At 48.3% G+C, this 25,314-nt stretch overlaps 1 protein-coding gene across 8 annotated transcripts in view; it reads left to right on the plus strand.

The window, feature by feature from the left end:
* PTPRU (protein tyrosine phosphatase receptor type U) overlaps positions 1-25,314 on the plus strand; it is an 81,181-nt gene that overhangs the window by 18,502 nt on the left and 37,365 nt on the right. For all 8 annotated transcript variants that reach the window (XM_068539331.1, XM_068539333.1, XM_068539332.1 and 5 more), the window contains 12 exons: positions 375-646; positions 1,176-1,257; positions 1,362-1,477; positions 1,890-2,064; positions 2,665-2,958; positions 13,762-14,070; positions 18,059-18,168; positions 18,516-18,717; positions 19,071-19,173; positions 21,687-21,960; positions 22,747-22,783; positions 23,568-23,706. In XM_068539331.1, the coding sequence (XP_068395432.1) occupies positions 375-646; positions 1,176-1,257; positions 1,362-1,477; positions 1,890-2,064; positions 2,665-2,958; positions 13,762-14,070; positions 18,059-18,168; positions 18,516-18,717; positions 19,071-19,173; positions 21,687-21,960; positions 22,747-22,783; positions 23,568-23,706 (2,113 nt within the window). The remainder of the gene's footprint in view (positions 1-374; positions 647-1,175; positions 1,258-1,361; positions 1,478-1,889; positions 2,065-2,664; positions 2,959-13,761; positions 14,071-18,058; positions 18,169-18,515; positions 18,718-19,070; positions 19,174-21,686; positions 21,961-22,746; positions 22,784-23,567; positions 23,707-25,314) is intronic.

The raw sequence follows: 25,314 nt of genomic DNA on the forward strand, positions 1-25,314 counted from the left end.
GTGCCGGACTCTTGACTCCTGAGATGAATGTCCTAGTCCTTGCCTCGCAGGACAGCTCAGAATGTGGGGAAAGCTGTGGATCAGCACAAGCTTGGACTGAGGTCGTAAAGGGTGAGGTGAGGAGCCAGAAAGGGGTTTTGGCACAGCCAGATTTGTGTGTTTTTTTGCTGCTCCAAGTCTTTACTTTGGGAAACAGATGCAGGGAAATGAAGGGACTTACCCAGTGAGTCAGAGCTGGGACCAGAACTCAGGCCCCTGACTCCAGATGGGTCCAAATGCCTGGAGTCCTTTGTTTCTGCCTCCTCCTCTGTGCCCACCTGACCCTGGTCCTCCCCTGAGTTCTCAGCTCCTGCCTCTTCCTCCTCTCTTTCCAGGCTCCTATTTGATGGTCAATGCTTCCCAGCATGCTCCAGGCCAGCGAGCCCATGTCATCTTCCAGAGTCTGAGTGAGAATGACACCCACTGTGTGCAGTTCAGCTACTTCCTGTACAGCCGGGATGGGCACAGCCCGGGCACTTTGGGCATCTATGTGCGTGTCAATGGGGGTCCCCTGGGCAGTGCCGTCTGGAATATGACTGGATCCCACGGCCGCCAGTGGCACCAGGCTGAGCTGGCTGTCAGCACATTCTGGCCCAATGAATATCAGGTGGGCTGGGTTCAGTCTGCGGTCAGTCTGTGCTTGGGGGTGTGGGTAGAGGGGTGTCAGCATGAGATCAGAGTAAGCAAGTGGCCAAGGTTGGAATTAGTTTGTGTTCAGCATCAGGAGTCAGTCTGTGGTCAAGGTCAGTGGCCAGTCTGTGGTCAGCATTGGGTTCTTCAGTGATGGTTCAGTCTGGTTCAGTGTCAGAGGTCATTGTTATTAGGAATAGTTTATGGTTGGGGTCGAGGTGAGTTGGAATAGTGCTGACTTGGAAACCCTGTCTGGCTGGGAAGTTTTGTGGCTTGAAGGTAACTGTCCAGGATTGGGATGGAACCTCTGGCCTTGACCTTGTTAGCTCTGGGTGCTGACACCCCCTTCCACAACAAGCTGGCTTGGTATGGGGGGTAACTGTGAGCTGGGCTGCTTGTTGAGGAGGATGGGGCTGGAGCAGAGCTGAAAGGGGGCTCTTGTGGGCATCTCCCCAGGCAGGGCTGGAGGGATGTCAGCATGACAGGGACCCTCCCACCTCCCCCAGGTGCTGTTTGAGGCCCTCATCTCCTCAGACCGCAGGGGCTACATGGGCCTAGATGACATCCTGCTTCTCAGCTACCCCTGCGGTGAGTCCCAGCCCACTGGGGTGCAGGGTGAGGGGTACGGGTGGCTGCGGCTCCTGCTGACAGGGGGCGCGAGCCCAGCTCACGCCAAGGCTCTGTTCCGGCAGCAAAGGCCCCGCACTTCTCCCGCCTGGGAGATGTGGAGGTCAACGCGGGCCAGAACGCCTCGTTCCAGTGCATGGCTGCTGGCAGAGCAGCGGAGGCCGAGCGCTTCCTTCTGCAGGTGAGGCGGGTGGGGTGGGAGTGCGGGGGGACCTTGGCCAACTTCTTATGAAAAGTTCTGGCTCCTTTGAGGAATTCTGAGTCCTTCCGTTATTCTCCAGCACCCATACACATGCATCCTGGCTCTCCCTAGGCTCTGCTCTGCCCTCTTGGGTGCCCCATCCCCCGAGGACAGAGAGCGGCTCCAGGATCCTCCAACCACACCTTCCATCAAAGGCAGAGCGACCACAGTCCCTTAATCAGACCCACACCTTCCTGTGGCAGAGCTGGTTCCAGGAACCCCAAATGTCCCTGTGTAGTAGGGATGGCTAAATGGGGCCGGGACATTTACCACTCCCCTCGCCCGGGTCACAGCGAGATCTGGACCTTTCTTCCCCGGCGCCCATGACCCATTGGCCCCTCTCCCCGCTCAGCGACAGAGCGGGGCACTGGTGCCCGCGGCCGGCGTGAGGCACATCAGCCACCGGCGCTTCCTGGCCACCTTCCCGCTGGCCGCCGTGCGCCGCGCGGAGCAGGACCTGTACCGCTGCGTGTCCCAGGCCCCGCGTGGCGTGGGCGTCTCCAACTTCGCAGAGCTGATCGTCAAAGGTGAGCTCGGGGACACTTGCAGAGGGCGGGCTTCCGAGGGGCGGGGCGAGCGGAGGGTGGGGGCGCAGGTTCTACCAGGGGGCGGAGTCTTGTCAGGGGGCGTGGCCCATGGACGGGTAGGGAAGGAAGGGTTTGACCGGGGGCGTGGTCTGACCGCGGGGCGGGGCTTGGGGAGGGACACAATCTCACCCGCGATCAGGTACGACTGGAGGTGAGGGGATGTGACTGAGAGCTGGGCCCGCGTGGGGACTGGGTCAAGGTGTGAGCCCGGCGAGGCGGGATCTGGCTATTGGGCCCTAGGGTTGACCGGGGCGGGCAAGCGGTCAGTCCTTGGAGGCGAGGACTTGGGGATTCAGAAGGGAGTGAGGGAGAGGGTGTAGGCTGAGGGGTGAGGACGGGGTCAGCTTTTGGAGTGGGGAGCTCCTTAGGGCCTGGGGATTTAGTGGGGAGAGGCAGTCTAGTCTAGGGCTTGGGGGCTGCGTGAGGGGCCTGGGGGAACAGGAGGGCTCTTGGGCTTTTGGGTGTGGTGGGGTGAGGAGGTGAGGGCCAGGGATTCATAGCGGCATCCGTGGGCTCCGTCTCTCTCCCATCTCCTTGCAGAGCCCCCTACCCCCATTGCGCCCCCGCAGCTGCTGCGCGCTGGTCCCACCTACCTCATCATCCAGCTCAACACCAACTCAATCATTGGCGACGGGCCGATCGTGCGTAAGGAGATTGAGTACCGCATGGCGCGCGGCCCGTGGGCGGAGGTGCACGCGGTCAGCCTGCAGACCTACAAGCTGTGGCACCTCGACCCCGACACGGAGTACGAGATCAGCGTCCTGCTCACGCGCCCCGGTGACGGCGGCACCGGCCGCCCCGGGCCGCCCCTCGTCAGCCGCACCAAGTGCGCAGGTGGGTGCCTCCTGGCTCCACTCCCTTCTCCAGATACTCGGGTATGGACTCAGGGCAACCGAGGGGCGAAGGGTACATTCCGAGCGGTAGTATGGCCTTGATCTGTGCTTCTGAAACTTTCTAAAACATCGTGACCTTCCCTCAATCCTAGTTATGGTAAAGAAAATAATGATAGCTAACATTTCACTTTGTGATGGACATTTATACATATATTGTGTGTGTGTCATTTATTGATTTAAAACTCAGAACAACACCATGATCTAGGTACTTTTGTCATACCCGTTTTACAGATGAGGTGTAAAATCTGTAACCTCTGTACAGATTATTATTAACAGAGATGTTAAGTGACTGGCTCAAAGTCACACAGCTAGTAAGCAGCAGAGCAGTAAAGGATTGGAACACTTGACCGGCTGTCTTCAGAATCTGTGTTCTTAATTCTACATTATATCATCTAGATAAAATAAACAACTAAACACCATAAAATAAAAGTGTTATTAAATTCTAGCTGGATTCTCTTGTCTGGGCAATTGAGCCTGAAGTCCGCTTTTGCTTGTTTCAAAGGGTAATGCAGCTGTTACGCGCAATGGCACACCTGCACCAGGGGAGACTTTATTGTTTAATCAGAAGAGAAATTGACAACAGAACAATTTTCTTACTCTGTGATTTCAGCGTTTTTGTTGTTGTTGAATTTTTATTGAGATATAGAAGATTCATATGCGGTTGTAAGAAAAAATATAAGAGAGATTTCCTTATACGCTTTACCCTGTTTCCTGAATTTTGCAAAACTGTAGTGTAAATCACACTCAAGATACTGACATTGATAAAATCCACAGATCTTATTCAGACTTCCCCGGTTTCATTTGTCCTGATTTGTGTGTATCTGTGTATATTTAGTTCTATACAGTTTATCAAATGTGTTGGTTGCTTTGTGTATTTACCACCACAGTCAAGATAGTGAACAGTGCAATCAGCTTAAAGATCCTTCGTTGCTCTTTTATATCATTTCTGTCCCTTCCTCCACCGCCAACCCCTGGTAGCCACTAATTTGTCCTTCATTTCTAAAATTTTGTCACTTTAGAAATGTTATATAGATAATGAAATCATACAGTGTATAACCTTTTGAATCGGCTTTTTTATTTGGTAACAGCTTTATGAGATATAATTCACACCTCATACAATTCACTCAGAGTGTACAGTTCAATGGTTTTTAGTATATTCACAGAGTTGTGCAACCATCACCACAATCAATTTTAGAACATTTTTCATCTCCCCCAAAGGAAACCTTGTATTCTTTTGCAGTCCACCCCTCCCCTCATTTCCCCCTAATTCCTGCAGCTCAAGGCAGCCACTAATTTACTTTTTGTCTCTATAGATTGGCCTCTTTGTGGACATTTCATATAAATGGAATCATACAATATGTAGTATTTAGTGACTGGCTTCTTTCACTTAGCACAAGTTTTCAAGGTTTATCCATGTTGTGGCATGCATTAGTATTTTTTTAAAAATAAATTTATTTATTTTATTTTTGGCTGCGTTGGGTCTTTGTTGCTGTGCACGGGCTTTCTCTAGTTGCGGCAAGCGGGGGCTACTCTTCTTGTGGTGCACAGGCTTCTCATTGTGGTGGCTTCTTTTGTTGCGGAGCATGGGCTCTAGGCGCGCGGGCTTCAGTAGTTGTGGCTCGCGGGCTCTAGAGCGCAGGCTCAATAGTTGTGATGCACAGGCTTAGTTGCTTCGCGGCATGTGGGGTCTTCCCGGACCAGGGCTCGAACTCGCATCCCCTGCATTGGCAGACGTATTCTTAGCCACTGTGCCTCCAGGGAAGTCCCGCCACCAGGGAAGTCCCAGTACTTTTTATTGTTGAATAATACTCTGTTTTGTAGACATACCATAATTTACTTATCCATTCATCGGTTGGTAGGCATTTGCGTTGTTTATACTTGTTGGTTATTATGAACAGTATTCTTATGAATATTAAAGTGCAGGTTTTGGTATGGACATATGTTTTCATTTCTGCTGGGTGTATGTGTGTGTATATATATATATATATATATATATATATATATATATATATATATATATATATATACATGGTATGGTAACTATGTTTAACCATTTAGGGAACTGCTGGACTGTTTTCCAAAGCAACCACTCCACTTTACATTCTCATCAGCAGTGTATGGGGGTTCCAGTTTCTCTACATTCTCACTAACACTTGTCATTATCTGTCTTCTGATTATAACCGTCCTAGTGGGTATGAGGGGGTGTCTCATTGTGGTGTTGCATTTCCCTGATGGTTAATGATATTGAACTTTTTTCATGTGCTTATTGGCCATTTATATGTCTTCTCTATAGAAATGTCTATTCAGATCCTTTACTCATTTTGAAGTTCAGTTTTTTTATTATTGAGTTGTAAAAGTTTTTATATGTTCTGGATACTAGACCCTTATCAGAGATATTTGCAAGTGTTTTCTTCCATTCTGTGGTTTGTCTTTTAGTTTTCTTGATGGTGTCCTTTGAAGCACAAAGGTTTTTAATTTTGATGAAGTACAATTTATCTGTTTTTTTCTTTTGTTTGTGCTTTCAATGTCATATCTAAAAAAACATTAACTAATCCAAAGTCACGAAGATTTACCCTTATTTTTTTCTAAGAGTTTTATAGTTTTAGCTCTTACATTTAGGTCCTTGATCCATTTTGAGTGAATTTTTGTATATGGTGTGAGGTAGGAGTCCAATCTCATTCTTTCACTTGCAGATGTCCACTTGTTCCAGCACCATTTATTGAAAAGACTATTCTTTTCCCATTGAATTGTCTTGGCACTGAGATTTGCTTTTTTGCTCATTGTAATTTCCTGGAGATTCATGCAAGTTGTTGTGTAAATCAATAGTTCATTCCTTTTTAATGCTGAGTAGTATTCCATGGTGTGGATATACCAGAGTTTGTTTAACCATTTATCTGTTGAAGGACATTTGAACTGGTCCCAGTTTTTGGTTATTACAAGTAGAGCTGCTATGAACATTCATTTACAAGTTTTTCATGAACATAATTTTTCATATTTTTCTGGGATAAATGCCTGAGGGTACAATTGATGGATCATATGGTAATTGCATATTTAGTTTTATTGGAAACTGTCAGAGAGGCTGTATTGTTTTACATCCTCACCAGCAATATATGAGTGATCCAGTTGTCTACATCCTTGCCAGCATTTGGTGCTGTCATTATTATTATTTTAAAAAAAAATTTTAGCCGTTCTGAGAGGTGTGTAGTAATATCCTATCCTGGTCTTAATTTGCATTTCTTTAATGCCTTGTGATGTTAAACATCTTTTCATGTGCTGTTTGCCATCTGTATATCCTCTTTGGTGAATTATTCATGTCCTTGCCCGTTTAAAAATAATTAATTAATTAATTAATTAATTAATTAATTTTTGGCTGCATTGGGTCTTCGTTGCTGCACGCGGGCTTTTCTCTAGTTGTGGCGAGCGGGGGCTACTCTTCGTTGTGGTGCACAGGTTTCTCATTGCGGTGGCTTTTCTTGTTGTGGGGCACGGGCTCTAGGCGTGTGGGCTTCAGTAGTTGTGGCACTCGGGCTCAGTAGTTGTGGCTCGTGGGCTCTAGAACACAGGCTCAGTAGTTGTGACACACAGGCTTAATTACTCCGCGGCATGTGGGATCTTCCCGGATCAGGGCTTGAACCCATGTCCCCTGCCTTGGCAAGCGGATTCCTTTTTTTTTTTTTTTTATAGATCTTTATTGGAGTATAATTGCTTCACAATACTGTGTTAGTTTCTGTTGTACACCAGAGTGAATCAGCCATATGTATACATATGTCCCCATATCCCCTCCCTCTTGAGCCTCCCTCCCATCCTCCCTATCCCACCCCTGTAGGTCATCGCAAAGCACCGAGCTGATCTCCCTGTGCTACGCAGCTGCTTCCCACTAGCTAACTATTTTACATTCGGTAGTGTACATATGTCGATGCTACTCTCACTTCACTCCAGCTTCCCCCTCCCACCCCGTGCCCTCAAGTCCACTGTCTATGTCTACATCTTTATTCCTGCCCCGCAAGTAGGTTCATCAGTACCATTTTTAAATTTTTAGATTCCATATATATGTGTTAGCATACGGTATTTGTTTTCTCTTTCTGACTTAGTTCACTCTGTATGACAGACTCTAGGTCCATCCACCTCACTACAAATAACTCAATTTCGTTTCTTTTTATGGCTGAGTAATATTCCATTGTATATACGGCAGGCAGATTCTTAACCACTGTGCCACCAGGGAAGTCCCTGTCCTTGCCCATTTTCTAATTGGATTATTCACTTTATATTGTTGAGCTTTGAGAGTTCTTTACACATTCTAGATACTAGTCCTTTTTTGGGTATGTAGTTTGTAAATATTTTCTCCTGGATTTTAGCTTGTCTTTTTATCCTCTTCACCTGAGCTTTCACGGAGCAACCATTTTTAATTTTGATGAGGGCCAATTTATCAAAATTTTCTTTTATGAATTGTGCTTTTGGTGTCAAATTTAAGAACTCCTTACCTAGCCCTAGATCCCCCAAATTTTCTCCTTTAAAAAAAAAAAAAAAAAGTGTTATAGTTTTACATGCAAGTCCATGATCCATTTTGAGTTAATTTTTGGATAAGCTACATGTTTAGGTTGAGGTTTATTTATTTTTTGCCAATCAGTATTCTTAAGTATTTTAAAAAGCTGATCCGGGAACCATCTAAAATATAGTTTAATGCCATATTTAGAGAGACCCTTGGGTGTTGGGTAAGAGTATTCCAGTGGAAGTTACTTTCTAGCTGAGGGATCTGAGTCAGGTTACTTAACCTCCCTGAGCTTTAGTCCCCTTGTTTTGTAACATGGGAATGATAATAATCCTTAACATACAGGGTAAGTGTGAAGATTCATTCAACACATGTTTATTGAGTGCCTATTATGTGTCACGTACTGTTTAGTTGCTAAGGATATAAGACTGCGATCAAGACAGACAAAAGCCACTAGTGAGTGAGTTCCTCCTGCCGGAGCTCTGCATGGAACTCACATTCTGGCGGAGGAGACAGTAAACAAGTGAAATATATGGATGGTCAGATGACCAGGGCTGTGAAGGTTAAAGCAGGAAGGGGGATGGAGTGTGGGGGCAGGAGAATTGTCATTTCAAAAAGGCTCAGGGGACCGTGTTGCCGAGAAGGTGACATTTGAGCAGAGGCCCGAAGGAGGTGAGGGACAGTGCCACACAGGAAGCTGGAGGAATTGCTGGGGGAAGGGGCATTCCAGGCAGACGTAATAGCAAGGAAGTCTGTATAGCGTGCTTGGCATGTGTGAGGAGCAGCAAGCAGACCAGTAGAACTGTGGTCTAGTGACTGAGGGGGAGCTGGCAGGAGAGAAGGTCAAAGTCATGCTGGGGATGTGGGACTCAGAGCCATTTTATGCTGGGTGGGCTGGGGAGCCATTGCGGGTTTGGAGAGCAGGAATGACATCACTTACTATGTTTAAAAGGATCACTTTGGTCCTTTTGTGGAGAATAGATTCCAGGAGGGCAAGGGGACCAGAGGAGAGACCAGTGAGGAGGCTATGCAACAATTCAGCTGGGACGTGGTGGAGGCTGGGAGCTGGGAGGAAGTAGTGGTGGTGGTGGTGAAAAGTGGTTTATTTTCTGGGTTTGTTTTGAAGGTAGAGCTAACTGCATTTGTTCATGGATTGGATGTGCAGTGAGAGAAGGAAATAGAAGTCAAGGATGGCTCCAAGGTGTTTTGCTTGAGCAGCCGGAAGGATGGAGTTATCATTTACTGCGAGGGAGCAGACTGCGGGAGGAACAGGTGTAGTAGATGGGGTGCCGTAGATAAGGAGTTCTGTGTTGGAAATGTTGACTTTGAGATGCCTATTAGACGTTCAAGTGGAGATATCTATCAGGTGGATGGATTTACGAGTATGGAGTTCAGGGAAGAGGTTCGGGCTGCAGATATAAATTTGAAAGTCATCAGTATAGACATGGTGTAGATGGTATTTACATCCATGAGACTGGATGAGATCTCTTATGCTGGTGGTTCTCAACTGGGGGGTGATTTTGTCTCCCAGGAGACATCTGCAGGGTCTGGAGACATATTGGTCGTAACATCTGGGGGTGGGGTGCTAATGGCGTCTAAGGGGTAGAGGAAGCCAGAGAAGCTGATAAACATCCTGCAGTGTATAAACAACCTCTTCAACAAAGAATTATCTAGTCCAAAACGTCAATAATGCTGAGGTTGAGAACCCCTGATTTAGTCCTTGGATTTTAGGGAATAAGTGTAGGTGGAAAAGAGAAAAGCAGTGAAGCCTGAACCGTGGGACCTTCCAGTGTTTTGGGTTAAATGCAGGTGATGGCATGCAAATGCATTAAACGCCTGTGAAGTATAGTGCCTAACACACAGTAAGCACTCAGTAAATGACAACTATTGTTGCTATGGAGTTTTTAACTCTTCAAAGCCAGTTCTGGTCAAGTACTTGGAATAAAAGAAATCAGAGCCGGGGATCCACAGAGAATCTCTCTTCTACTCTCCTTAGTGTACAGATGAAACCCAGAGAGAGGAAGGCACTTGCCTGTGATCATACAGTGGGTTAAGAACCCATGTTTTATGGTGACAGCTGTTGTTCGTTCCCATTTCACAGATGAGAAAACTGAGATTTAGAGATTTAGTCACTTGCCCAAATCTACGCAGTGAGTCTGTAGCAGAGTCAGAACTAAAGTTTGAATGTCCTGCCTTCCAGTCTAGTGTTTGAAACCACCACCACCGTCACGACCACACCATCAGGAACGGCAGCAGCAGCTGCCATTGTGGGCTGAGTGCCCACTTTGTGCCAGCACTGCTAAACACTTTACATAGGCTGGCCGGGACGGGACCTGGGGCAGGGACCAGGCAGGCAGGAGCCGGACAACTCACCCTGCCTTCTCTTCGCTGGCATCACCACCCCTCCTTGCTTAGGCACCTTGGCCCATAGTTGTTTTGCTATTGGCCAGCTGTGTTGTCATCTCCCTGGTCCCCATGAAACTCCACTCCCACAATATTATTTAATGTAAAAACAATAATATAACGTCAGTAGAAGGCATTTAAAAGAAATCACTCTAAATCTCACCATCCTAGCCCAACAGCTGTTTTAGTTTTCCTGCCTTCTTCAAATCTCTGCCCACATGCCTACAGTACACATTTCACACCCTTGTCATTGGGATGTAGAAAGCATTCTGTATTCTGCTTCCTTTTCTTGGTGTTGTTAACATGTGTTATGTTGTTTATAATTATGTTTATTGGCTGTAGGAGTCCACTGAGTGTCTCCATATGGCTGGGCTATTTGTCTCTAGATTCCTATTATTGTGAATGATACTGTATTGAAAAATTTAGTGCTTATCGTGCTTTATTTCCTCCTTGAGTTATTTCTTTCAGACGAGTAGTCGGGGTGGTTTAAGAAAGGACTTTGACATATATTGCTTTAAAAATGGTTGCACTAATTTATACTGTTACTATAAAGGGTGCTGCTGTATATAAGGGTGTATCTCACCCTTAGAGTGTACATATTAATTAATTAACTACTATAAGTTAGACCACCTCATGTAACTCTCACACTTGCTCTTCAAAGTAGGTGTTATTATATCTCCATTTTTTAGTCAAGGAACTTGATGTTCAAAAGGGGGTTAAATCACTTGCCTGAAGTCACAGAACTAATGAGAGGTGGAGATGATAGGATTTGAACTCTGGAGCACCCGACCCCACTCCAAAGCCCCTTCCTCAAGAAACAGTTAATGTTTCAGGGTTATTGAGTCCTCCTTAACATCATTAAAATCAACACATTTTGGCCTAATTTAACAGATGTTAACTGTTAACCTTCTTGTTTTAATGTGCATTTTGACCTTTGATCTCTGAGTAGCCTACAGCCATGTGGAATTTAGAGAGATGGGGCTTTGAGGTCCCCAAGTTCTGTTTTGCCAGCGTGTGCTGGCAGCTGAAGAGAGTGTGTCTGGGTGCCAGATGGTTTTTGGAAACACAGAGAGACTCATGAATTCACACCCCTCAATCAACATATCAGCCTTTAGTCAGCAAACTATTTGAGCCGCTGGATCTGCCCAGATTTGTTCAGGGTCGGGAGAGAAAGAAAAGTGAGCTTTCTTTTCAAAGACCCCTTCTTCTAGCGAGGTGGATGGGGGCTAACACAGCTGTTGGAGAATGAGATACCCAAGCACGAGGGTGAAAGTTTCATCCTCCAAGTTAGAGGTTACCATTTTGTGCCCTGCAAAGTGGTTTTAAGAAACCTGAGTAGGTTGCCAGTATTTAAAAATCTGGAGATTTCACACACACAAATCGGAATTTCTGGCTTCTCTTAAGAAACGGGAGGATCTGGCAACCCTGAGCCTGTAGTCCTGCATGGCGATATCACCTGGAACTGAGTGGCAGCTGCCCCTTTTGGATGGGACACTTACAGTCTTGTTGGTCATAGTTCCGACCCAGCCTGTGTTACTGGTTTATATTTAAAGTTTCATGTCCTTCTCTAAATGCTGCCAGATGATGAAGGAAGCAGTGCACTTTGGCCAAACCTGGAAGGATGGTAAAGAATGTGGACCAGGTGTTCCCGGGGGTGGGATGGTGTGAGCAGAGCTGCAGGGAAACGAGATCCACTCTCACTAGTGCAAATAAAGCCATGGTACTTGGCTTTAGTAGACATAGACATAGACATAGACATAGACATAGACATAGACATAGACATAGACATAGACATAGACACCTTGGAACAGGACACATCGGGCAGCCAGGACCAGGGCCAGACAGTCAGGGAATAAAGCAAGGATCTCTGAACAAGATGGCAGAGTGAGCACACACAAAATCCTCCCACTCCTCTCCAAACACATAAGAACGATGGGTTAAAACAAAACTATATAGAAAACCATTAGGAAAATCTCTGTGGGCCAGGAAAGGGAGAGAAAACACAAGTGTGGTAAGTGGGCTTGCAGCCAGCAACCCTCAGGTTGCAGTGAGCAGGGAGCCAGCCCTTTAACGTTTTTGTCGGGTGGGGATCGAGTCTGCCTCGTTTGTGGGGAGAAGAGAGCCAGGCTCTCTGTAAGAAGTCAAGAGGTGGGCCTTGCTCTTAGCATGTGCTGGAATCTCTCTTTGGTGGTCTGATGTATGACTGGAGACTGCCACTTGCCTGTGGTCCAGAGAAGGAAGGAAAGCTCCTGGGCAGAAACAAACTTGCATTGTGCTGTCCTTGGGACCAGTGTCTAAAGCTGTGCCACCTACCCAGGCATTCCCAAGTAAAGAGCAGCCTGATGTTTCTCTTTGCATCATCTTTGTAAACAGCATCCTGAGCAAATTAATCATATAAAAATGATAATAGGGTCATAATTAATGATCTTAGGGGGCCAAGCAGTAGTGCTTTCTTTCCTGTTCATTAAGGTGTGTCCTGAGGTCCTCTAACTGGGGAAACTTTGCAGGTGTCACAGAACCTGCACAGTCAGCGGGCAAGAGAGAAGAGGATCATTAGTAATCTTGGCTTCTTCCATCATTTTATAGATGAGGAAACTGAGGCCCAGAGGTTTGCTTAGGATCACACAGCTGGTCAATGCAGATGCAGGACTGGGGTCTGAGCCCCCCGGGGCTCCATCCTGGCTTTGCTTCAGAAGCCTTGATTTCTTTACTTATGAAATGAGGATAACTTTCTGGTTTTATGGAATCATCAAGAGGCTGTAAAGCACAGTAATATACACCTCCCTTGTGTTGGGGTAGCTGCCTCTCCAGAGGCGTTGGTGTGATTTATTTTTATTTTTTGGACAGTGAATTCCTCATGGGGAGGCGGGGTAGTGGTGGTTAAGAGTGTGGATTCTGAAGCCAGCCTGTCCAGGTTTGGATCCCAGCTTTACCACTTACTGTCTGTGCGACTGTGGGCAAGTTACTTATCTCTCCTGTGTGCCTCCATTTCTACATGTGTGTAACAGGGCTAATAATCGCACCTGTCTATTGGATTACAGAGAGGATTAAATGAGATAAAGCATTTTAAAGCCTCTGAACAATGCCTAGCACATACAAAGCCTCTAATAAATGTTAACAGCCATTATCATCATCATCATCACTATCATCATCTAACAGATTGTATTTCCCTTTTTGCTTTGGCAGCCAGGAAACTCACCACCTAATTTGAATCTTATCTTTAGCTCCACATAGAACCTAATGACATGCATTTCTATTTTCCTAACATTCTCTGGCATTATTTAACTATTTGCCTCTCATTTCCCCCATCATCCTGACTTCTCTATACTATTGTATCGTATATATTACTATAAGCTGTTTTAGAACAAGTTTGGAATTAATAAATTAAGGAAAATACAGCAGTTGGTTGATTCAGACTGTCTTGACGTCCTCCAGCACGATCTTGAAATAGGAGGTGAACTGTATTATTAAAAAAATTATAGCTAAAATTTTTGAGGGCCTGTTGTGTATTAGCCATTATTGCACATGCTTTGCATGTATTACCTTAAACCTCACAGCCATCCTATGAGGTAGGGCCTATTATCCCATTTTGCAGTTGAGAAAACTAAAGCTCAGAGAGGTGAAGCAGCTTAGCCAGTGGTTGCCAGCTGCAAGTGGCAGAGCCAGGATTCAGATGTGGCCCTGCATGACTCCAAACACACTTTTACTCACTTTTTGCTCTTCTAGGGGGTCTCTTGGACTCTTGGGGGCAAAGGAAGGTTGATATCAGTCAGCTGAATGATGTTTCCTCTCCCATCTACTCTTCTTTTCCCATTTCTTCTATCTTTTCTCTCTGCCTCCTGGGTTTCCCAGAGCCCATGAGGGCCCCCAAAGGCCTGGCTTTTGCTGAGATCCAGGCCCGCCAGCTGACCCTGCAGTGGGAACCACTGGGCTACAACGTGACACGTTGCCACACCTACACTGTGTCCCTGTGCTATCACTACACCCTGGGCAGCAGCCACAACCAGACCATCCGGGAATGTGTGAAGATAGAGCAGGGTGTCAGCCGCTACACCATCAAGAACCTACTGCCCTACCGGAATGTCCACGTGCGGCTCGTCCTCACTAACCCCGAGGGGCGCAAGGAGGGCAAGGAGGTCACGTTCCAGACGGACGAGGATGGTAAGAAGCCCCCTTATTCCCAGTGTCCTCAGTGCCTCCCACAGACGCTGCATGTCTGAGACTGAAATTGCTATGGGAAATTATTTGCTTAGGATTAAACCGACTGTATAACAGTAAAGTAACGATACTGATATCTATTCCCCTGAAGACTTTGGGTTAAGTTGGTATATTTTTTCCTTAATTGTTTGGGAACATTTAACGGTGAAGTCATTTGGGCCTGGAGTTTTCTTTGTGGCAGGGTTTCTTAATAGTAGTTTTAATTTTCAAAACAGATATTGGAATATTCAGGTTTTCTACGCTTGTATCAGTTTTGGTATACTGCGTTTTTAAGGAGTTTGATCATTTCACCTAAATTGTCAAATTTCTTGCCATAAAGTCGGTTATAATACTATCTTATTATATTTATTGAACATCGGTAGGATCTATAGTGCTATTCCCTTTTTCATTCCTGATATTGGTAATTTGTGTCTTCTCTCTTATTCTCATGTTTCTCATGGTAAGGGTGTATAAATTTTATTAATCTTTCCAAAGAGCCAACTTTTGGCCTAGTTTATTTTCTTTATTGAATATTTTCTATTCTTTATTTCTTTTTTTAAAAAAATACTTTCTTTGGATTTGACCGGCTTTTCTTTTAGCTTTTTGAGATAGAAACTTATTAGATCATTGATTCTGAGCATTTCTTTATTTCTAATATATACATTTAAAGCTATAAATTTCCCTCTAAGCCCTGCTTTAGCTGTATCCCACAGGTTCTGATATATCCTATCTTCAGTATCATTCAGTTTAAAATATTTTCTAATTTCTGTTATGATTTCTTCTTTGACCCAAGAGTTACTTAGAATTACATTGCTTGATTTCTAAGCAATTGGGATTTTTCTAATTATCTTTTTGTTATTGATTTTTAGTTTACTTCCACTATGGTCAGAGTATATACTCTAGTTTTGGTCTTTTGAAATTTGATCCTTGCTTTATGGCCTGACATATGGTTAAATTTTGATAAATGTTCCATATCTACTTGAAAAAAATAGGCGTTCTGTCCTTGTTGGGTGCACTGTTCTACTTACGTCAAGCTAATATTTATTAAGCACTTACTATATGTCAAGCACTATTCTGAATGCTTTTCATATATTAATGCATATGATCCTCACGACAACCCTATTTGGTTATTTACTATTACCATTCCCATTTTACAGATGAGGGCACATAGCTAGTAGATGGGTAGCAGAGCTGGGTTTCAAACCTGGCCATCTGTTTGAGAGTTGTTTTTCTTAACAGCTACACGCTAATGCCAGCAAAAGCGTTCTCCAGATCGCTGTAAAATCCCAGGTAACCCCAAGCTCCTTGGTTAATAGTTTTTTGTTTTGTTTTGTGTTTTGCTTCCTCACATATGCAGTTTTCTGTTCTGCACAGCAGCATCCCAGATATAAAATTCAACTCCTTCCTTGATTTCCAGAAAACCCCACTCACCGGAGGCAACGTGTGTGCTCTATGCCCTGCACTGATGCGCTGAGGATTTGCTGGGGATGGGAGTGAGGACTAGAGGGGTTTACCCTGAATCATTGCAAATGTAGGAAAGGAAAAACTTAACTTTTTTCTTCTACTCATCTTAGGTTCATTGGTTGGGGCCTTGTAAATTAGACGGAGAAAAAACAGATTAACAAGAGAAAAACAAACAAGAGTTTATTTTTATTTTAATTTATTTATTTTATTAAAAAGTTTTAAATTGAGGTATAATTGATTTACAATATTGTGTTAGTTTCAGGTGTACAGCAAAGTGATTCAGATATAAGATATATATATACATATACATATTTTTTCGGATTATTTTCCTTTCTAGGAAATAGTAGTTTATGAACACATGCATCACCCATAACAGGGGAGTACTCAGTGATGAGTAACTCAAAGGGGTGGTGAGAACTTGGACTTATATAGTGTCCTAACAAAAGAACAATGAATTTTTAGAGAAGTGACAAGACAAAGGAAAAGGACTTTGAGCTTCTAGGGGCAGCAAATTAGGGGAAGTCAAATATTTGGGGAAACTAATGGTAGTCTGTAAAGTTTGTTAGGTAGATTCCTCCAGGCTGATAAGGGTCTAGTTTTCTCAGTGATTAACTTCTGTCCTTCCTGGTAGAGAGGGGAAGGGGGCACCTTTACAAATTTATGTCCTACTTTTAGGCAAATAGGGGGAGGGCAGAGAATTTTTTCTCATGTATGCTCCTACATTGCCTTCTCAATTCAGCTCAAAATGATTCTTACACCAAGTGGCATATTTTGGGTAGCATATACTGATACCCTTCTCAGGTAACCTCAAACTGAATATCAGACTGCTCCATTCTTAAAATCTGTTGACCTTTCCCCTCTCCCCCTGCTAGGTATGTTGTTGCGGCTGCTTCACACCCCCTCCCCCACCCCTGGCCAGGCCTCACTTGGGTTACTTGGTTTTCTTTCTTCTTTCTCTGTCCCTCTTCTCCCCCCTCCCTCTGATAACTGCTCATTATTTAATATTTTTTACTTTCCACTGAAGTATTAGTATCATACTTACAGGAAGTGTGCTTATCTTAAGTGGTCAGCTCAAAGCATTCTCAAAGATGGCACACATCAGGATAACCCACACCCAGACCAAGAGAAAGCATTACCAGCAGCCCAGAAGCCCCCCTTTTTGCACCCTCCCCCTCACAACCTTCCAAAGATAAGCGTTATCCTGACCTGTATTGCCACAGATTAATTTCTGCTTGGTTTTGAACATTACATCAATGGGATCATACAGTGTGTACTCTTTTTATGACTGGCTTCTTTTTCTCAGCTTTATGCTTGAGAGAGTCAGCCATGTTGTGTGTACAGTTCTAGAGAATTCATTCTCAATGCTGAATAGTCCATTATGTGAATATACCACATTTATTTTTCTTATTTACTATTGTTGGGCATTTGGGTTGTTTTCAACTAGTTTAAATTGTGCTGCAAATAAAATTCTTGTAGATTCTTTTTTTTTTTTTTTGGTAGATATACACATTTCTGATGGGTTTATGCCTAGGAGTAGAACGGCTAGGTTATAGGATATGTGTTCATAATAAGTAGATATATCCAGTTTTCCCAAGTGGTTGTATCAATTTATGCTCCCACTAGCAGTGTGTGAAAATTTCGGTTGCTCTGCATCCTCACCAACACTTGGAATTGTCTTTTTCCTTTTATCATTTTGGTGGGTGGATAGTGGTGTCACCTTGTTAACTGTTCATTTTAACACAAGGCACTTGAGCTGCCCCTGATTGTTATCTGGGTTTCTGCTTTCCCCTATCTTAGGAGTTCAGCTTCCCCACAAGGGTTTATCAAGGTGTTTTCCCAAACAAAGGTTGTTCTCTTCCTAGAAGAAATTCCTTGAGCCTGCTGTTAAGATGATACCTTAAAAGAAAACAAAACAAAAACAAAACCGTACCTGAAAGGGCTTCTGCTGAAATGTTGACAGTATTTATCTCTGGGTGATGGAATTGTAGGTGCCATTAATTTTCTTTATGCCTATTTTGATTTTCTACATTGAACATATTGTTTGTGTAATTAGTAATTTTTAGACAAGAAAACAACTCCACCCATAATCCTGCCACTCTAATGCGGTTGTTTTCATTTTTCTGGCAAATGTCTATATTTTCTGAAAACCACTCAACTGGAACAAAATAGGAGCATTCATTCTTCTCTGCCAAATGCATCCTGCACAGTGATGAAAGTGCCAGCTGCCCTTTTCGAGTACTCAGGCGTAGGCTGAACCATATGAGAGTGCTGATATTTATTTGCCTTGGGGCTTTATGTACATCACATCATTTAATTCTGGTGAGGGAGGTGTTATTATCATCCCCATTTCACAGATGAGGAAGCTGAGGCTCAGAGAGGCTGAGTGGTCCAAGCATTCCAGCTAGGAAATAGCAAAGCTGGAATTTGAACTCAGGTATCTGGTTCCAAAGCTTGCTTTTCTCTGCCCCATGTCGCCTTTCCCTTGCAGTGCCTGGCGGGATTGCAGCTGAGTCCCTGACCTTCACTCCGCTGGAGGACATGATCTTCCTCAAGTGGGAGGAGCCCCAGGAACCCAATGGCCTCATCACTCAGTATGAGGTGGGTTTGGACCCTATTACAACTGGGGCCCCTGGTGGAAGGTGGGCCCACAGGTTGGAGAGGGAAGTGTATGGGGCGGAGGAACAGAGGTGATCATCGGGATTCCTTCCACTATGGCTGGGGTCTGTGCCCCATGTGTTATGGGGACAGGGACTCTGAAGGCAGAAGAGTCAGGCGAAGGTGCCCAGAGGCCTGGACTAAGGGGCATCCACGGTCCCCCCACCAAGCTTCTCCCCTTTGCCCAACCTTATCCCTAGCTCACCTGAACCATGATGGGTGGGAGGCTATGGGACCAGTGATGCCCTTCCCCATCCCTGTGCCCGCCAACCTGCCCATCCTGCCCCCAGATCAGCTACCAGAGCATCGAGTCGTCAGACCCGGCGGTGAATGTGCCAGGCCCACGGCGTACCATCTCCAAGCTCCGCAATGAGACCTACCACGTCTTCTCCAACCTGCACCCGGGCACCACCTACCTGTTCTCCGTGCGGGCCCGCACGGGCAAAGGCTTCGGCCAGGCGGCGCTCACCGAGATCACCACCAACATCTCAGGTGAGCCCCGCCAGACCCGCCCTGGCCCCTTTGGAGGAGGCACAGAGTCTCAGGGTTCCATGGGTAGGGGGTGAGGCTTCTGGGGGTGGTGATGGAGGGCTCCTGCTGAGATAAATGTACCATTTAGAGGTTGAGGTCAGGGGTCAGGGAGGATTAAATCAGAGGAGTCTAGAGACGATGATCGGTGGAATCCAAGGGCTGAGGTCAGGGGTCAGGGAAGCTCAGGTCAGAGGGAACAAGGAGGCGAAGGCTGAAGGGGAAGAGATCTGAGGACAGGGGTCAAGAAGGCTGGAGGCCTGACCTTCCTGGTCCAGTGGCCAGGCTCTGTGCTTATGTCCTGTCCCCTTCCCCAGCTCCCAGCTTTGATTATGCCGACATGCCGTCGCCGCTGGGCGAGTCTGAGAACACCATCACCGTGCTGCTGAGGCCGGCGCAGGGCCGCGGGGCGCCCATCAGGTGGGGACACCTGCATGGAGGGGCGGGAGGTCAGGACCATAGGGAAGATGCCCTTGCTCTGACCCAGAGTCCCCACCCAGGCCAGCTCACCCTTGTCCTTCCTCAGTCTCGCACTAAGGGTTCAGAGTGTCAGGAGGAGGACATTCTGTGATCCTGGGCAGGCAGGACGCCTGCAGTCACTCCCCTCTGAGGCCACAGGGTGCCTGATGGTGACTGTCATGAGATCTCTGGACAACATCCAGCCTGGAGAGGGGACTGCTCAGGCCTCTCCAGAGGGCCTCCTTCTGACACCTTGGAGAAGTGAACTCTGGGGGCCTTATTTTTCCTAGCATTTTCCCTGGAGGATCCCATCCAGGGAGACACAGAGATGGGCTTTCTGGAAGGCTAGTGCAGCCAGCCAGATGGGGCCATCTCTCTGGAGTGGCCAAGAGCTTGGCCTCCCCACTTCTTTGCAGAGAAAGCTGATGCCATAGTGGCTGTTTCTGTTGGGGAGAAGGTGCTGGAGACAAGACGTGTGTGTGTGTGTGTGTGTGTGTGTGTGTGTGTGCACGTGTGGTGAAGACACGTGACGTGTGTGTGATGTGTGAGCGTGTATGTGAAAGAGAGTGAGCGTGTTTGTGGAATGTGTGCACATACTTCCTGTCAGCCAGACATCGTGTTAGGGACTTTACCTGCATGAGTCATGTTATCCTCGTGGCAGCCTGTGGAGTGGGTATTAGTACCCTTATTTTACACATCAGGAAACAGGCTCAGAGAGCCTGAATAACGAGCCCCCATGGCCACAGAGCTGGTAAATGATAGCGCTGGGATTTGGAAGCCAGGTTTGTCTGCAAAGCCTGTACCTTTCCTTGAAGTCACAGAGCCTCCCTGCCCCTCTGGTCCACCCCCTCCTACCATAAAGTTTCATGCACTGGGAGAGGGTGACAGCCTGCATTTGGGCATGGGAGGGTCCTCTTAAGCCCCCCAAGAAGGCAGTGGGTTTCCCAGGTGCCCTTGACACCCCCTCATTTCCTCACTCCTCCCCCCTTCCACTCTTTTCTCCTTCTTTGGCTCCCCTGTATTTGCCACTGCAAAGCCTGCCCTGGGCTGATTCCCAGACCCCAGAAAAAAGTCTGGGCATCTCAGGGGCATTTGGCGTTTTGTGGGAGCCTCAGGGCCCTGTTGTCTCTGAATTTGGGAGGAGTTGGGAAACCAGCATCACCTTCTCCTTTCCTTTTCCCTTGGGGGATCCTGTGAGCAGGCCTGGTCAGCGTCTCTCAGGGATGATGATGGCAAGGCTGGGTCTGGGCGAGGGGTGGGCCATGTGAGGGGGAGAGGCCTGATGGCTGTGCAACCTTGGGCATGTCCCTTCACCCCTCTGAGCCTCCCTTAGGTGCATCATGGGGATCATCCCAGATCAAGATGTGCTTTGTTCATGGCTCATGATTATTATCATCTCCTGGTGGGACTTCGGGCCAGGAGAGGCCTCACATCAGCCTGGGAAATGGAGGGTTGAGAAGGGCCTGGGCTGGTTAGTGATGGAATGAACCTGTCTGGCCCAAATCCCAGGGTGCTGGGGTGATTCCCTCCCAACTTGGAAGCTCAAAAGAAACAGCTGGAGAGCAAGGAAAAGGCATTTCTACTTTGCCAGAGTGCAGGCTGTCAGTATGGGGTATCCCATGCCAAGACGTGACCGAGGCTGGGACTGGAAATATTTAAATTTGTCAGCATTCATTTATTTACTCTTGGCTTTGTTCCACAGAGGATTTGGAGGAGTTCACAGCAAGGCCATTCAGTAAAGTGATGAAAATAAATAGAAACACACAAGTCGGGATCAGGAGACACAAATCAGAGGGAATACAGACTGGGGAACACAAATCAGCCATTAGGACTGGGAGATGGCAGGCTCAGAGTTGCAGTCTCGAGGCTGCCTCCGGGTTGGGAGGGTACTCGAGATGTAGGGTTAGTGTGACCTCGTTTGCCTGCGAAGTGACCGGCTCCCCCACTGGAGGGCAGTTCCAGGAAGCCTACATCCCCCAAGTGCCCAGCACAGGGCCCATGTCTGAGCTTAGTAAACACTTTCTGGATGAGTGAATGCATCATGTCTTACTCGAATTTACTGTGGCCTAGAGGGACCTGTCGGGAACCTGGTTGGAGCCTGAGGCTTGGGGTTCCCAGGCCCTGGAGGACTCATTGAGGAGTCAGGGTGGGGCTTTAGGGCTTGGTTCCCTTAAGCAGGGCTCACATTCTTTCAGCCTTAGTTACAGTAATAACAGCTGACAAGCACTGGCTGCTTGCTAAACTTGCCTCCTTCCTCACCTCTACCTTATGTAACAGTCCTGTAATCACTCCCGTTTTACAGAGGGGGAAACTGAGGCCCAGGGAGCTTAAGTGACTTGCCCAGCTAGTAAGAGGCAGAGCTGAGATGGGCCCTCTCCTGGGCCTGGCCCCAAAGCCCACGCCCTTAGCCACCAGATGGCTCTCCCTGTTCTCTGGCAACCGTGACCACTGCACTTTCCCCTCCCCATGTCCAGTGTGTACCAGGTTATTGTGGAGGAGGAGCGGCCGCGGAGACTCCGGCGGGAGCCAGGCGGCCAGGACTGCTTCCCAGTGCCGCTGACCTTCGATGCGGCGCTGGCCCGAGGCCTGGTGCACTACTTCGGGGCCGAACTGGCGGCCAGCAGTCTGCCTGAGGCCATGCCCTTCACCGTGGGTGACAACAATACCTATCGTGGCTTCTGGAACCCACCGCTTGAGCCCAGGAAGGCCTACCTCATCTACTTCCAGGCAACAAGCCACCTGAAGGGGGTGAGGGGCCGGCCGGGGTGGTGGCGGGGGCGGTTGGGGGGCAGGATTGGTGACACCTTGGAGCAGGCTGCTGCAGAGGCCAGAGACCCACCCCCACCAGGCCCTACCCTGGTCCTGATCCCGCCCCCGCTGATGAGCCTTGCTCTCCGATAGCTCCTCCCACTCCCAGCCCCGCCCACTCACCTGAGCCCCGCCCTCCTAACCCCAGCCACCTTCTCTCCAGCAGTACCCCCTTCCTGAACCATTTTTCCCCAGACTCTTTTCTATCCAAGCTCCCAGCCTGGTCCCTGCCGCCTCCTGAGGCCCTGGTCTTCTATCTCAGGCTCCTCTCTCTCCAGAGGGGGCCCATCTCAGGTTCCCACTTTCACCAGACCTTGAGGAGGCCTGGGACCCGCCTCCTCCCTGAAGCCCCGCCCTTCTCCAGGCTCCTCCCTCCTCGGATCACTCCTTCCCAGGCTGCCCCCCTCCTAAGCAGACCCCTGGATCTAGGCCCTACCCTCATTTCTGAGCGCCTCCCCCAACCAGCCCTCTTCCCGTGCTGTTTCTTTCTCTGTTTCCACCTATCTCATCCCCCCTTTCCTAAGGCATTACCCTATTGCAGGCTCCTTCCCTCTTGGCCCCTCCCTCCCTGGTTCCCCCCAGGCCCTCTTGCCAGGTGGGGTGTCTTTAGTAACAGTCCACACCAGAAAAGCCCTGACCAGGCCCAAGACACGCTGTCTAAGATTCCCTCTGGGGAGGGTCAGGTCTTGGCTTCAGCGGTGCTGAGAACCCCATCTGTGCCTCCAGGAGACCCGGCTGAATTGCATCCGCATTGCCAGGAAAGGTAAGTCCCCCTGGGTTCAGTCCTTCAGTAGCGGGTTTCTTACTTGCTGGGCTCTGGGAAGGTGGACCCTGGGTCCCCAGGCCTGTGGGAGCAGAGGAGGGTGGTCCGGCAGGCTTGGGAGTCAGGAAACATTTCCCTTTCTTGCTCCCTATGTGCCCACCTGAAGGGCTCCTTCTTCCAGACTGGGCAGTGGGGACAAACCCTCATCCTGCCATGGTCACAGAGGGGCCTTGGCAGGGGCCTGGAGGAGGGTGAGCCATTATGGTCGGGCCACGGGGTTGGTGGGTACTGGACACTGAGGTCTGTATCTGCCCCCTTCCCTGTGGTGGGGAGAAGTGGGGACAGCATGGACCCTGTGGTGTAGGGATTGTCCCTGCTCCCAGATGGGGAATGTGGTTGGTTCCCCATCCTGAGATGCCCTAACCGTGCCCTGGGTACATAATTCTCTCCCCCCATTGCCTCCCAGGAGGGCAAAAGGGTGGGGTCTGAAGGCCCCACACATCCTCCATCTCCCGTCCACTGAAGGATGGGGAGGATTTGAGGAAGCAGAGAGGTGAAGGGAGCTATCCCTGATAGGGGCACAGGGCACGTAAAGCCTCTGACATGGGAATGCGGAAGGTGTGAGGGATGATGAGGAGATGAGTTTGATTGAAAGGCGGGACACATGCTGAGGATGAGGGGCAGATGTCTTTGTGCACCTGTTTGTGCAGCCGGGTTTATTCCTTAGGGCTTAAGGTGGTCCTGATCTCCCCTCTGATCCTTTGTTCTGCTTTGTTCTTCCCAGCTGCCTGCAAGGAAAGCAAACAGCCCCTGGAGGTGTCCCAGAGGTCGGAGGAGATGGGGCTCATCCTGGGCATCTGTGCAGGGGGACTTGCCGTCCTCATCCTCCTCCTGGGGGCCATTATTATTATCATCCGAAAGGGGTGAGTGAGGCCGGTGCCCTGGCCCACCCGAGACTTCTCTCCGTCAGAGGCCTGGTGAGCAGAGAGGAGGCTGGGGGCTGGTCAGGCAGTCGCCTGGCGGGTGTGTGGAGGGCTGCCAGCCTGGGCATCAGGCCTGTGAATGGACCCAAGCCGGGTCGGGGGAAGCCCGAGACTCTGCAAATGGAGCTGCCCTAGAGTGGCTTGGCTGGAGCCCAGTTCTGGCTGGTGCCAGGTGCCACTGTCCAGGCAAGGGCACTCACTGCCGGCTCAAGGCCAAGGAGCCGTGCTGGGCGTGGGCACCGCCCTCCTGTGCCTGCTGGGCTGTTCTGACGGGGGTGGTGTGGAGGTAACCTGACTTTGAATCCTCAGCCCCCCGAAGGTCTTCTGCTCTCTTGTCTCCCTAACCATGGGCTTGTGGTGTTGATTCTGAGGTGGGGGCAGGGCTCACTCCACTCAAAGCAAGGACCCTCTGCTCTTCCCAGGCCCCACCTTCTCTTGGGCTCAGCTTGCCCTGGACTCTGTTACTGTTGATCCCTGAGGAGTCCTCCTGGGCCCATGACTCAGAGGAGACCTCCTTCCTGCCCGTGCCATCTCCTGGGCCTCAAAGGTCCAGTCCTTGTGTTTGTGAGGGATGCATTTTCCCAGTGCATTTTGCAGTGGGCAGAGTGAATCCCAGCATATCTTAGAATCCAGAATTTACAATTTTGGAGTTTTAGAAATCCAAGATTTGAGATTCTGAGAATCTCAGAATTTAGAATTATAGAGGCTCAGAGCCCAGAAACTGAGAGCTGCCATGTAGCTCAAGGACGTCTAGTCTCGTGGTTTTCCAGTCTTTCAAAAGCAGCAGAACCCATCTTCAAAACACCAAATAAACCTCTCCTGGGAGCTCAGTATATGGAGCAGCTGAAGGCTGAGCCTCGGGTTGGAGCTGAGTGGGGACTTCTGAGACCCCTTTGCTCTCTCTCCCCACCCCACCGCATTCCCCACCAGGCAGCCCCAGGACACTGTGGTCCAAGCCCCTTAATTGAGGGATGGAGATGCTGAGGCCCAGAAGGGGCATAGACCTGCCCAAGGTCACCCAGGGAGCCAGAGGCAGAGCCCGCTCCACCCTCTCCCCGCCTGGGTTCTGGCTTCTGTAGCCCTTGCTGCTGCCAGGCTGGGCACACATGGGTGTGTTGGCTCTGGGTCTCTGGGATGCCAGGAGCAGATAAGCGGGATCCAGGGAGATGAGGGAGAACTGGCCAGGGCCCCCTTGCCTGAGGCCAGGCAACGATAGGAGAAAAACTCTCCTAGAGAGTCTGGGGGTGGGGCAGGCCACCGGTGGGGTGGCGTGGGGATGTCCAGTCCAGAGTGCTGGGCTCTGATTTTTCCCTTCCCGTAGTCCCTGTACAGATTCCTGAGACAAAATATTTTAAACTATCATTTAATGAATATTACTCTGTGCCAGGAGTTCTATACACATCAGCCATTAGAACAGGAGTTACTGAGCACCTACTGTGTACGAAGCACTGTTCTGGGACTCGGAATACATCAGAGAATTTTTCCTTCTTGGATCCTGACCCACAAAGCAAGTCTAAGTCCCTTTTCACAGGTCAGGAAACTATCATT

Source organism: Eschrichtius robustus, chromosome 3 (genome assembly GCF_028021215.1).
Source record: "Eschrichtius robustus isolate mEscRob2 chromosome 3, mEscRob2.pri, whole genome shotgun sequence".
Lineage (NCBI taxonomy): Eukaryota > Metazoa > Chordata > Mammalia > Artiodactyla > Eschrichtiidae > Eschrichtius > Eschrichtius robustus.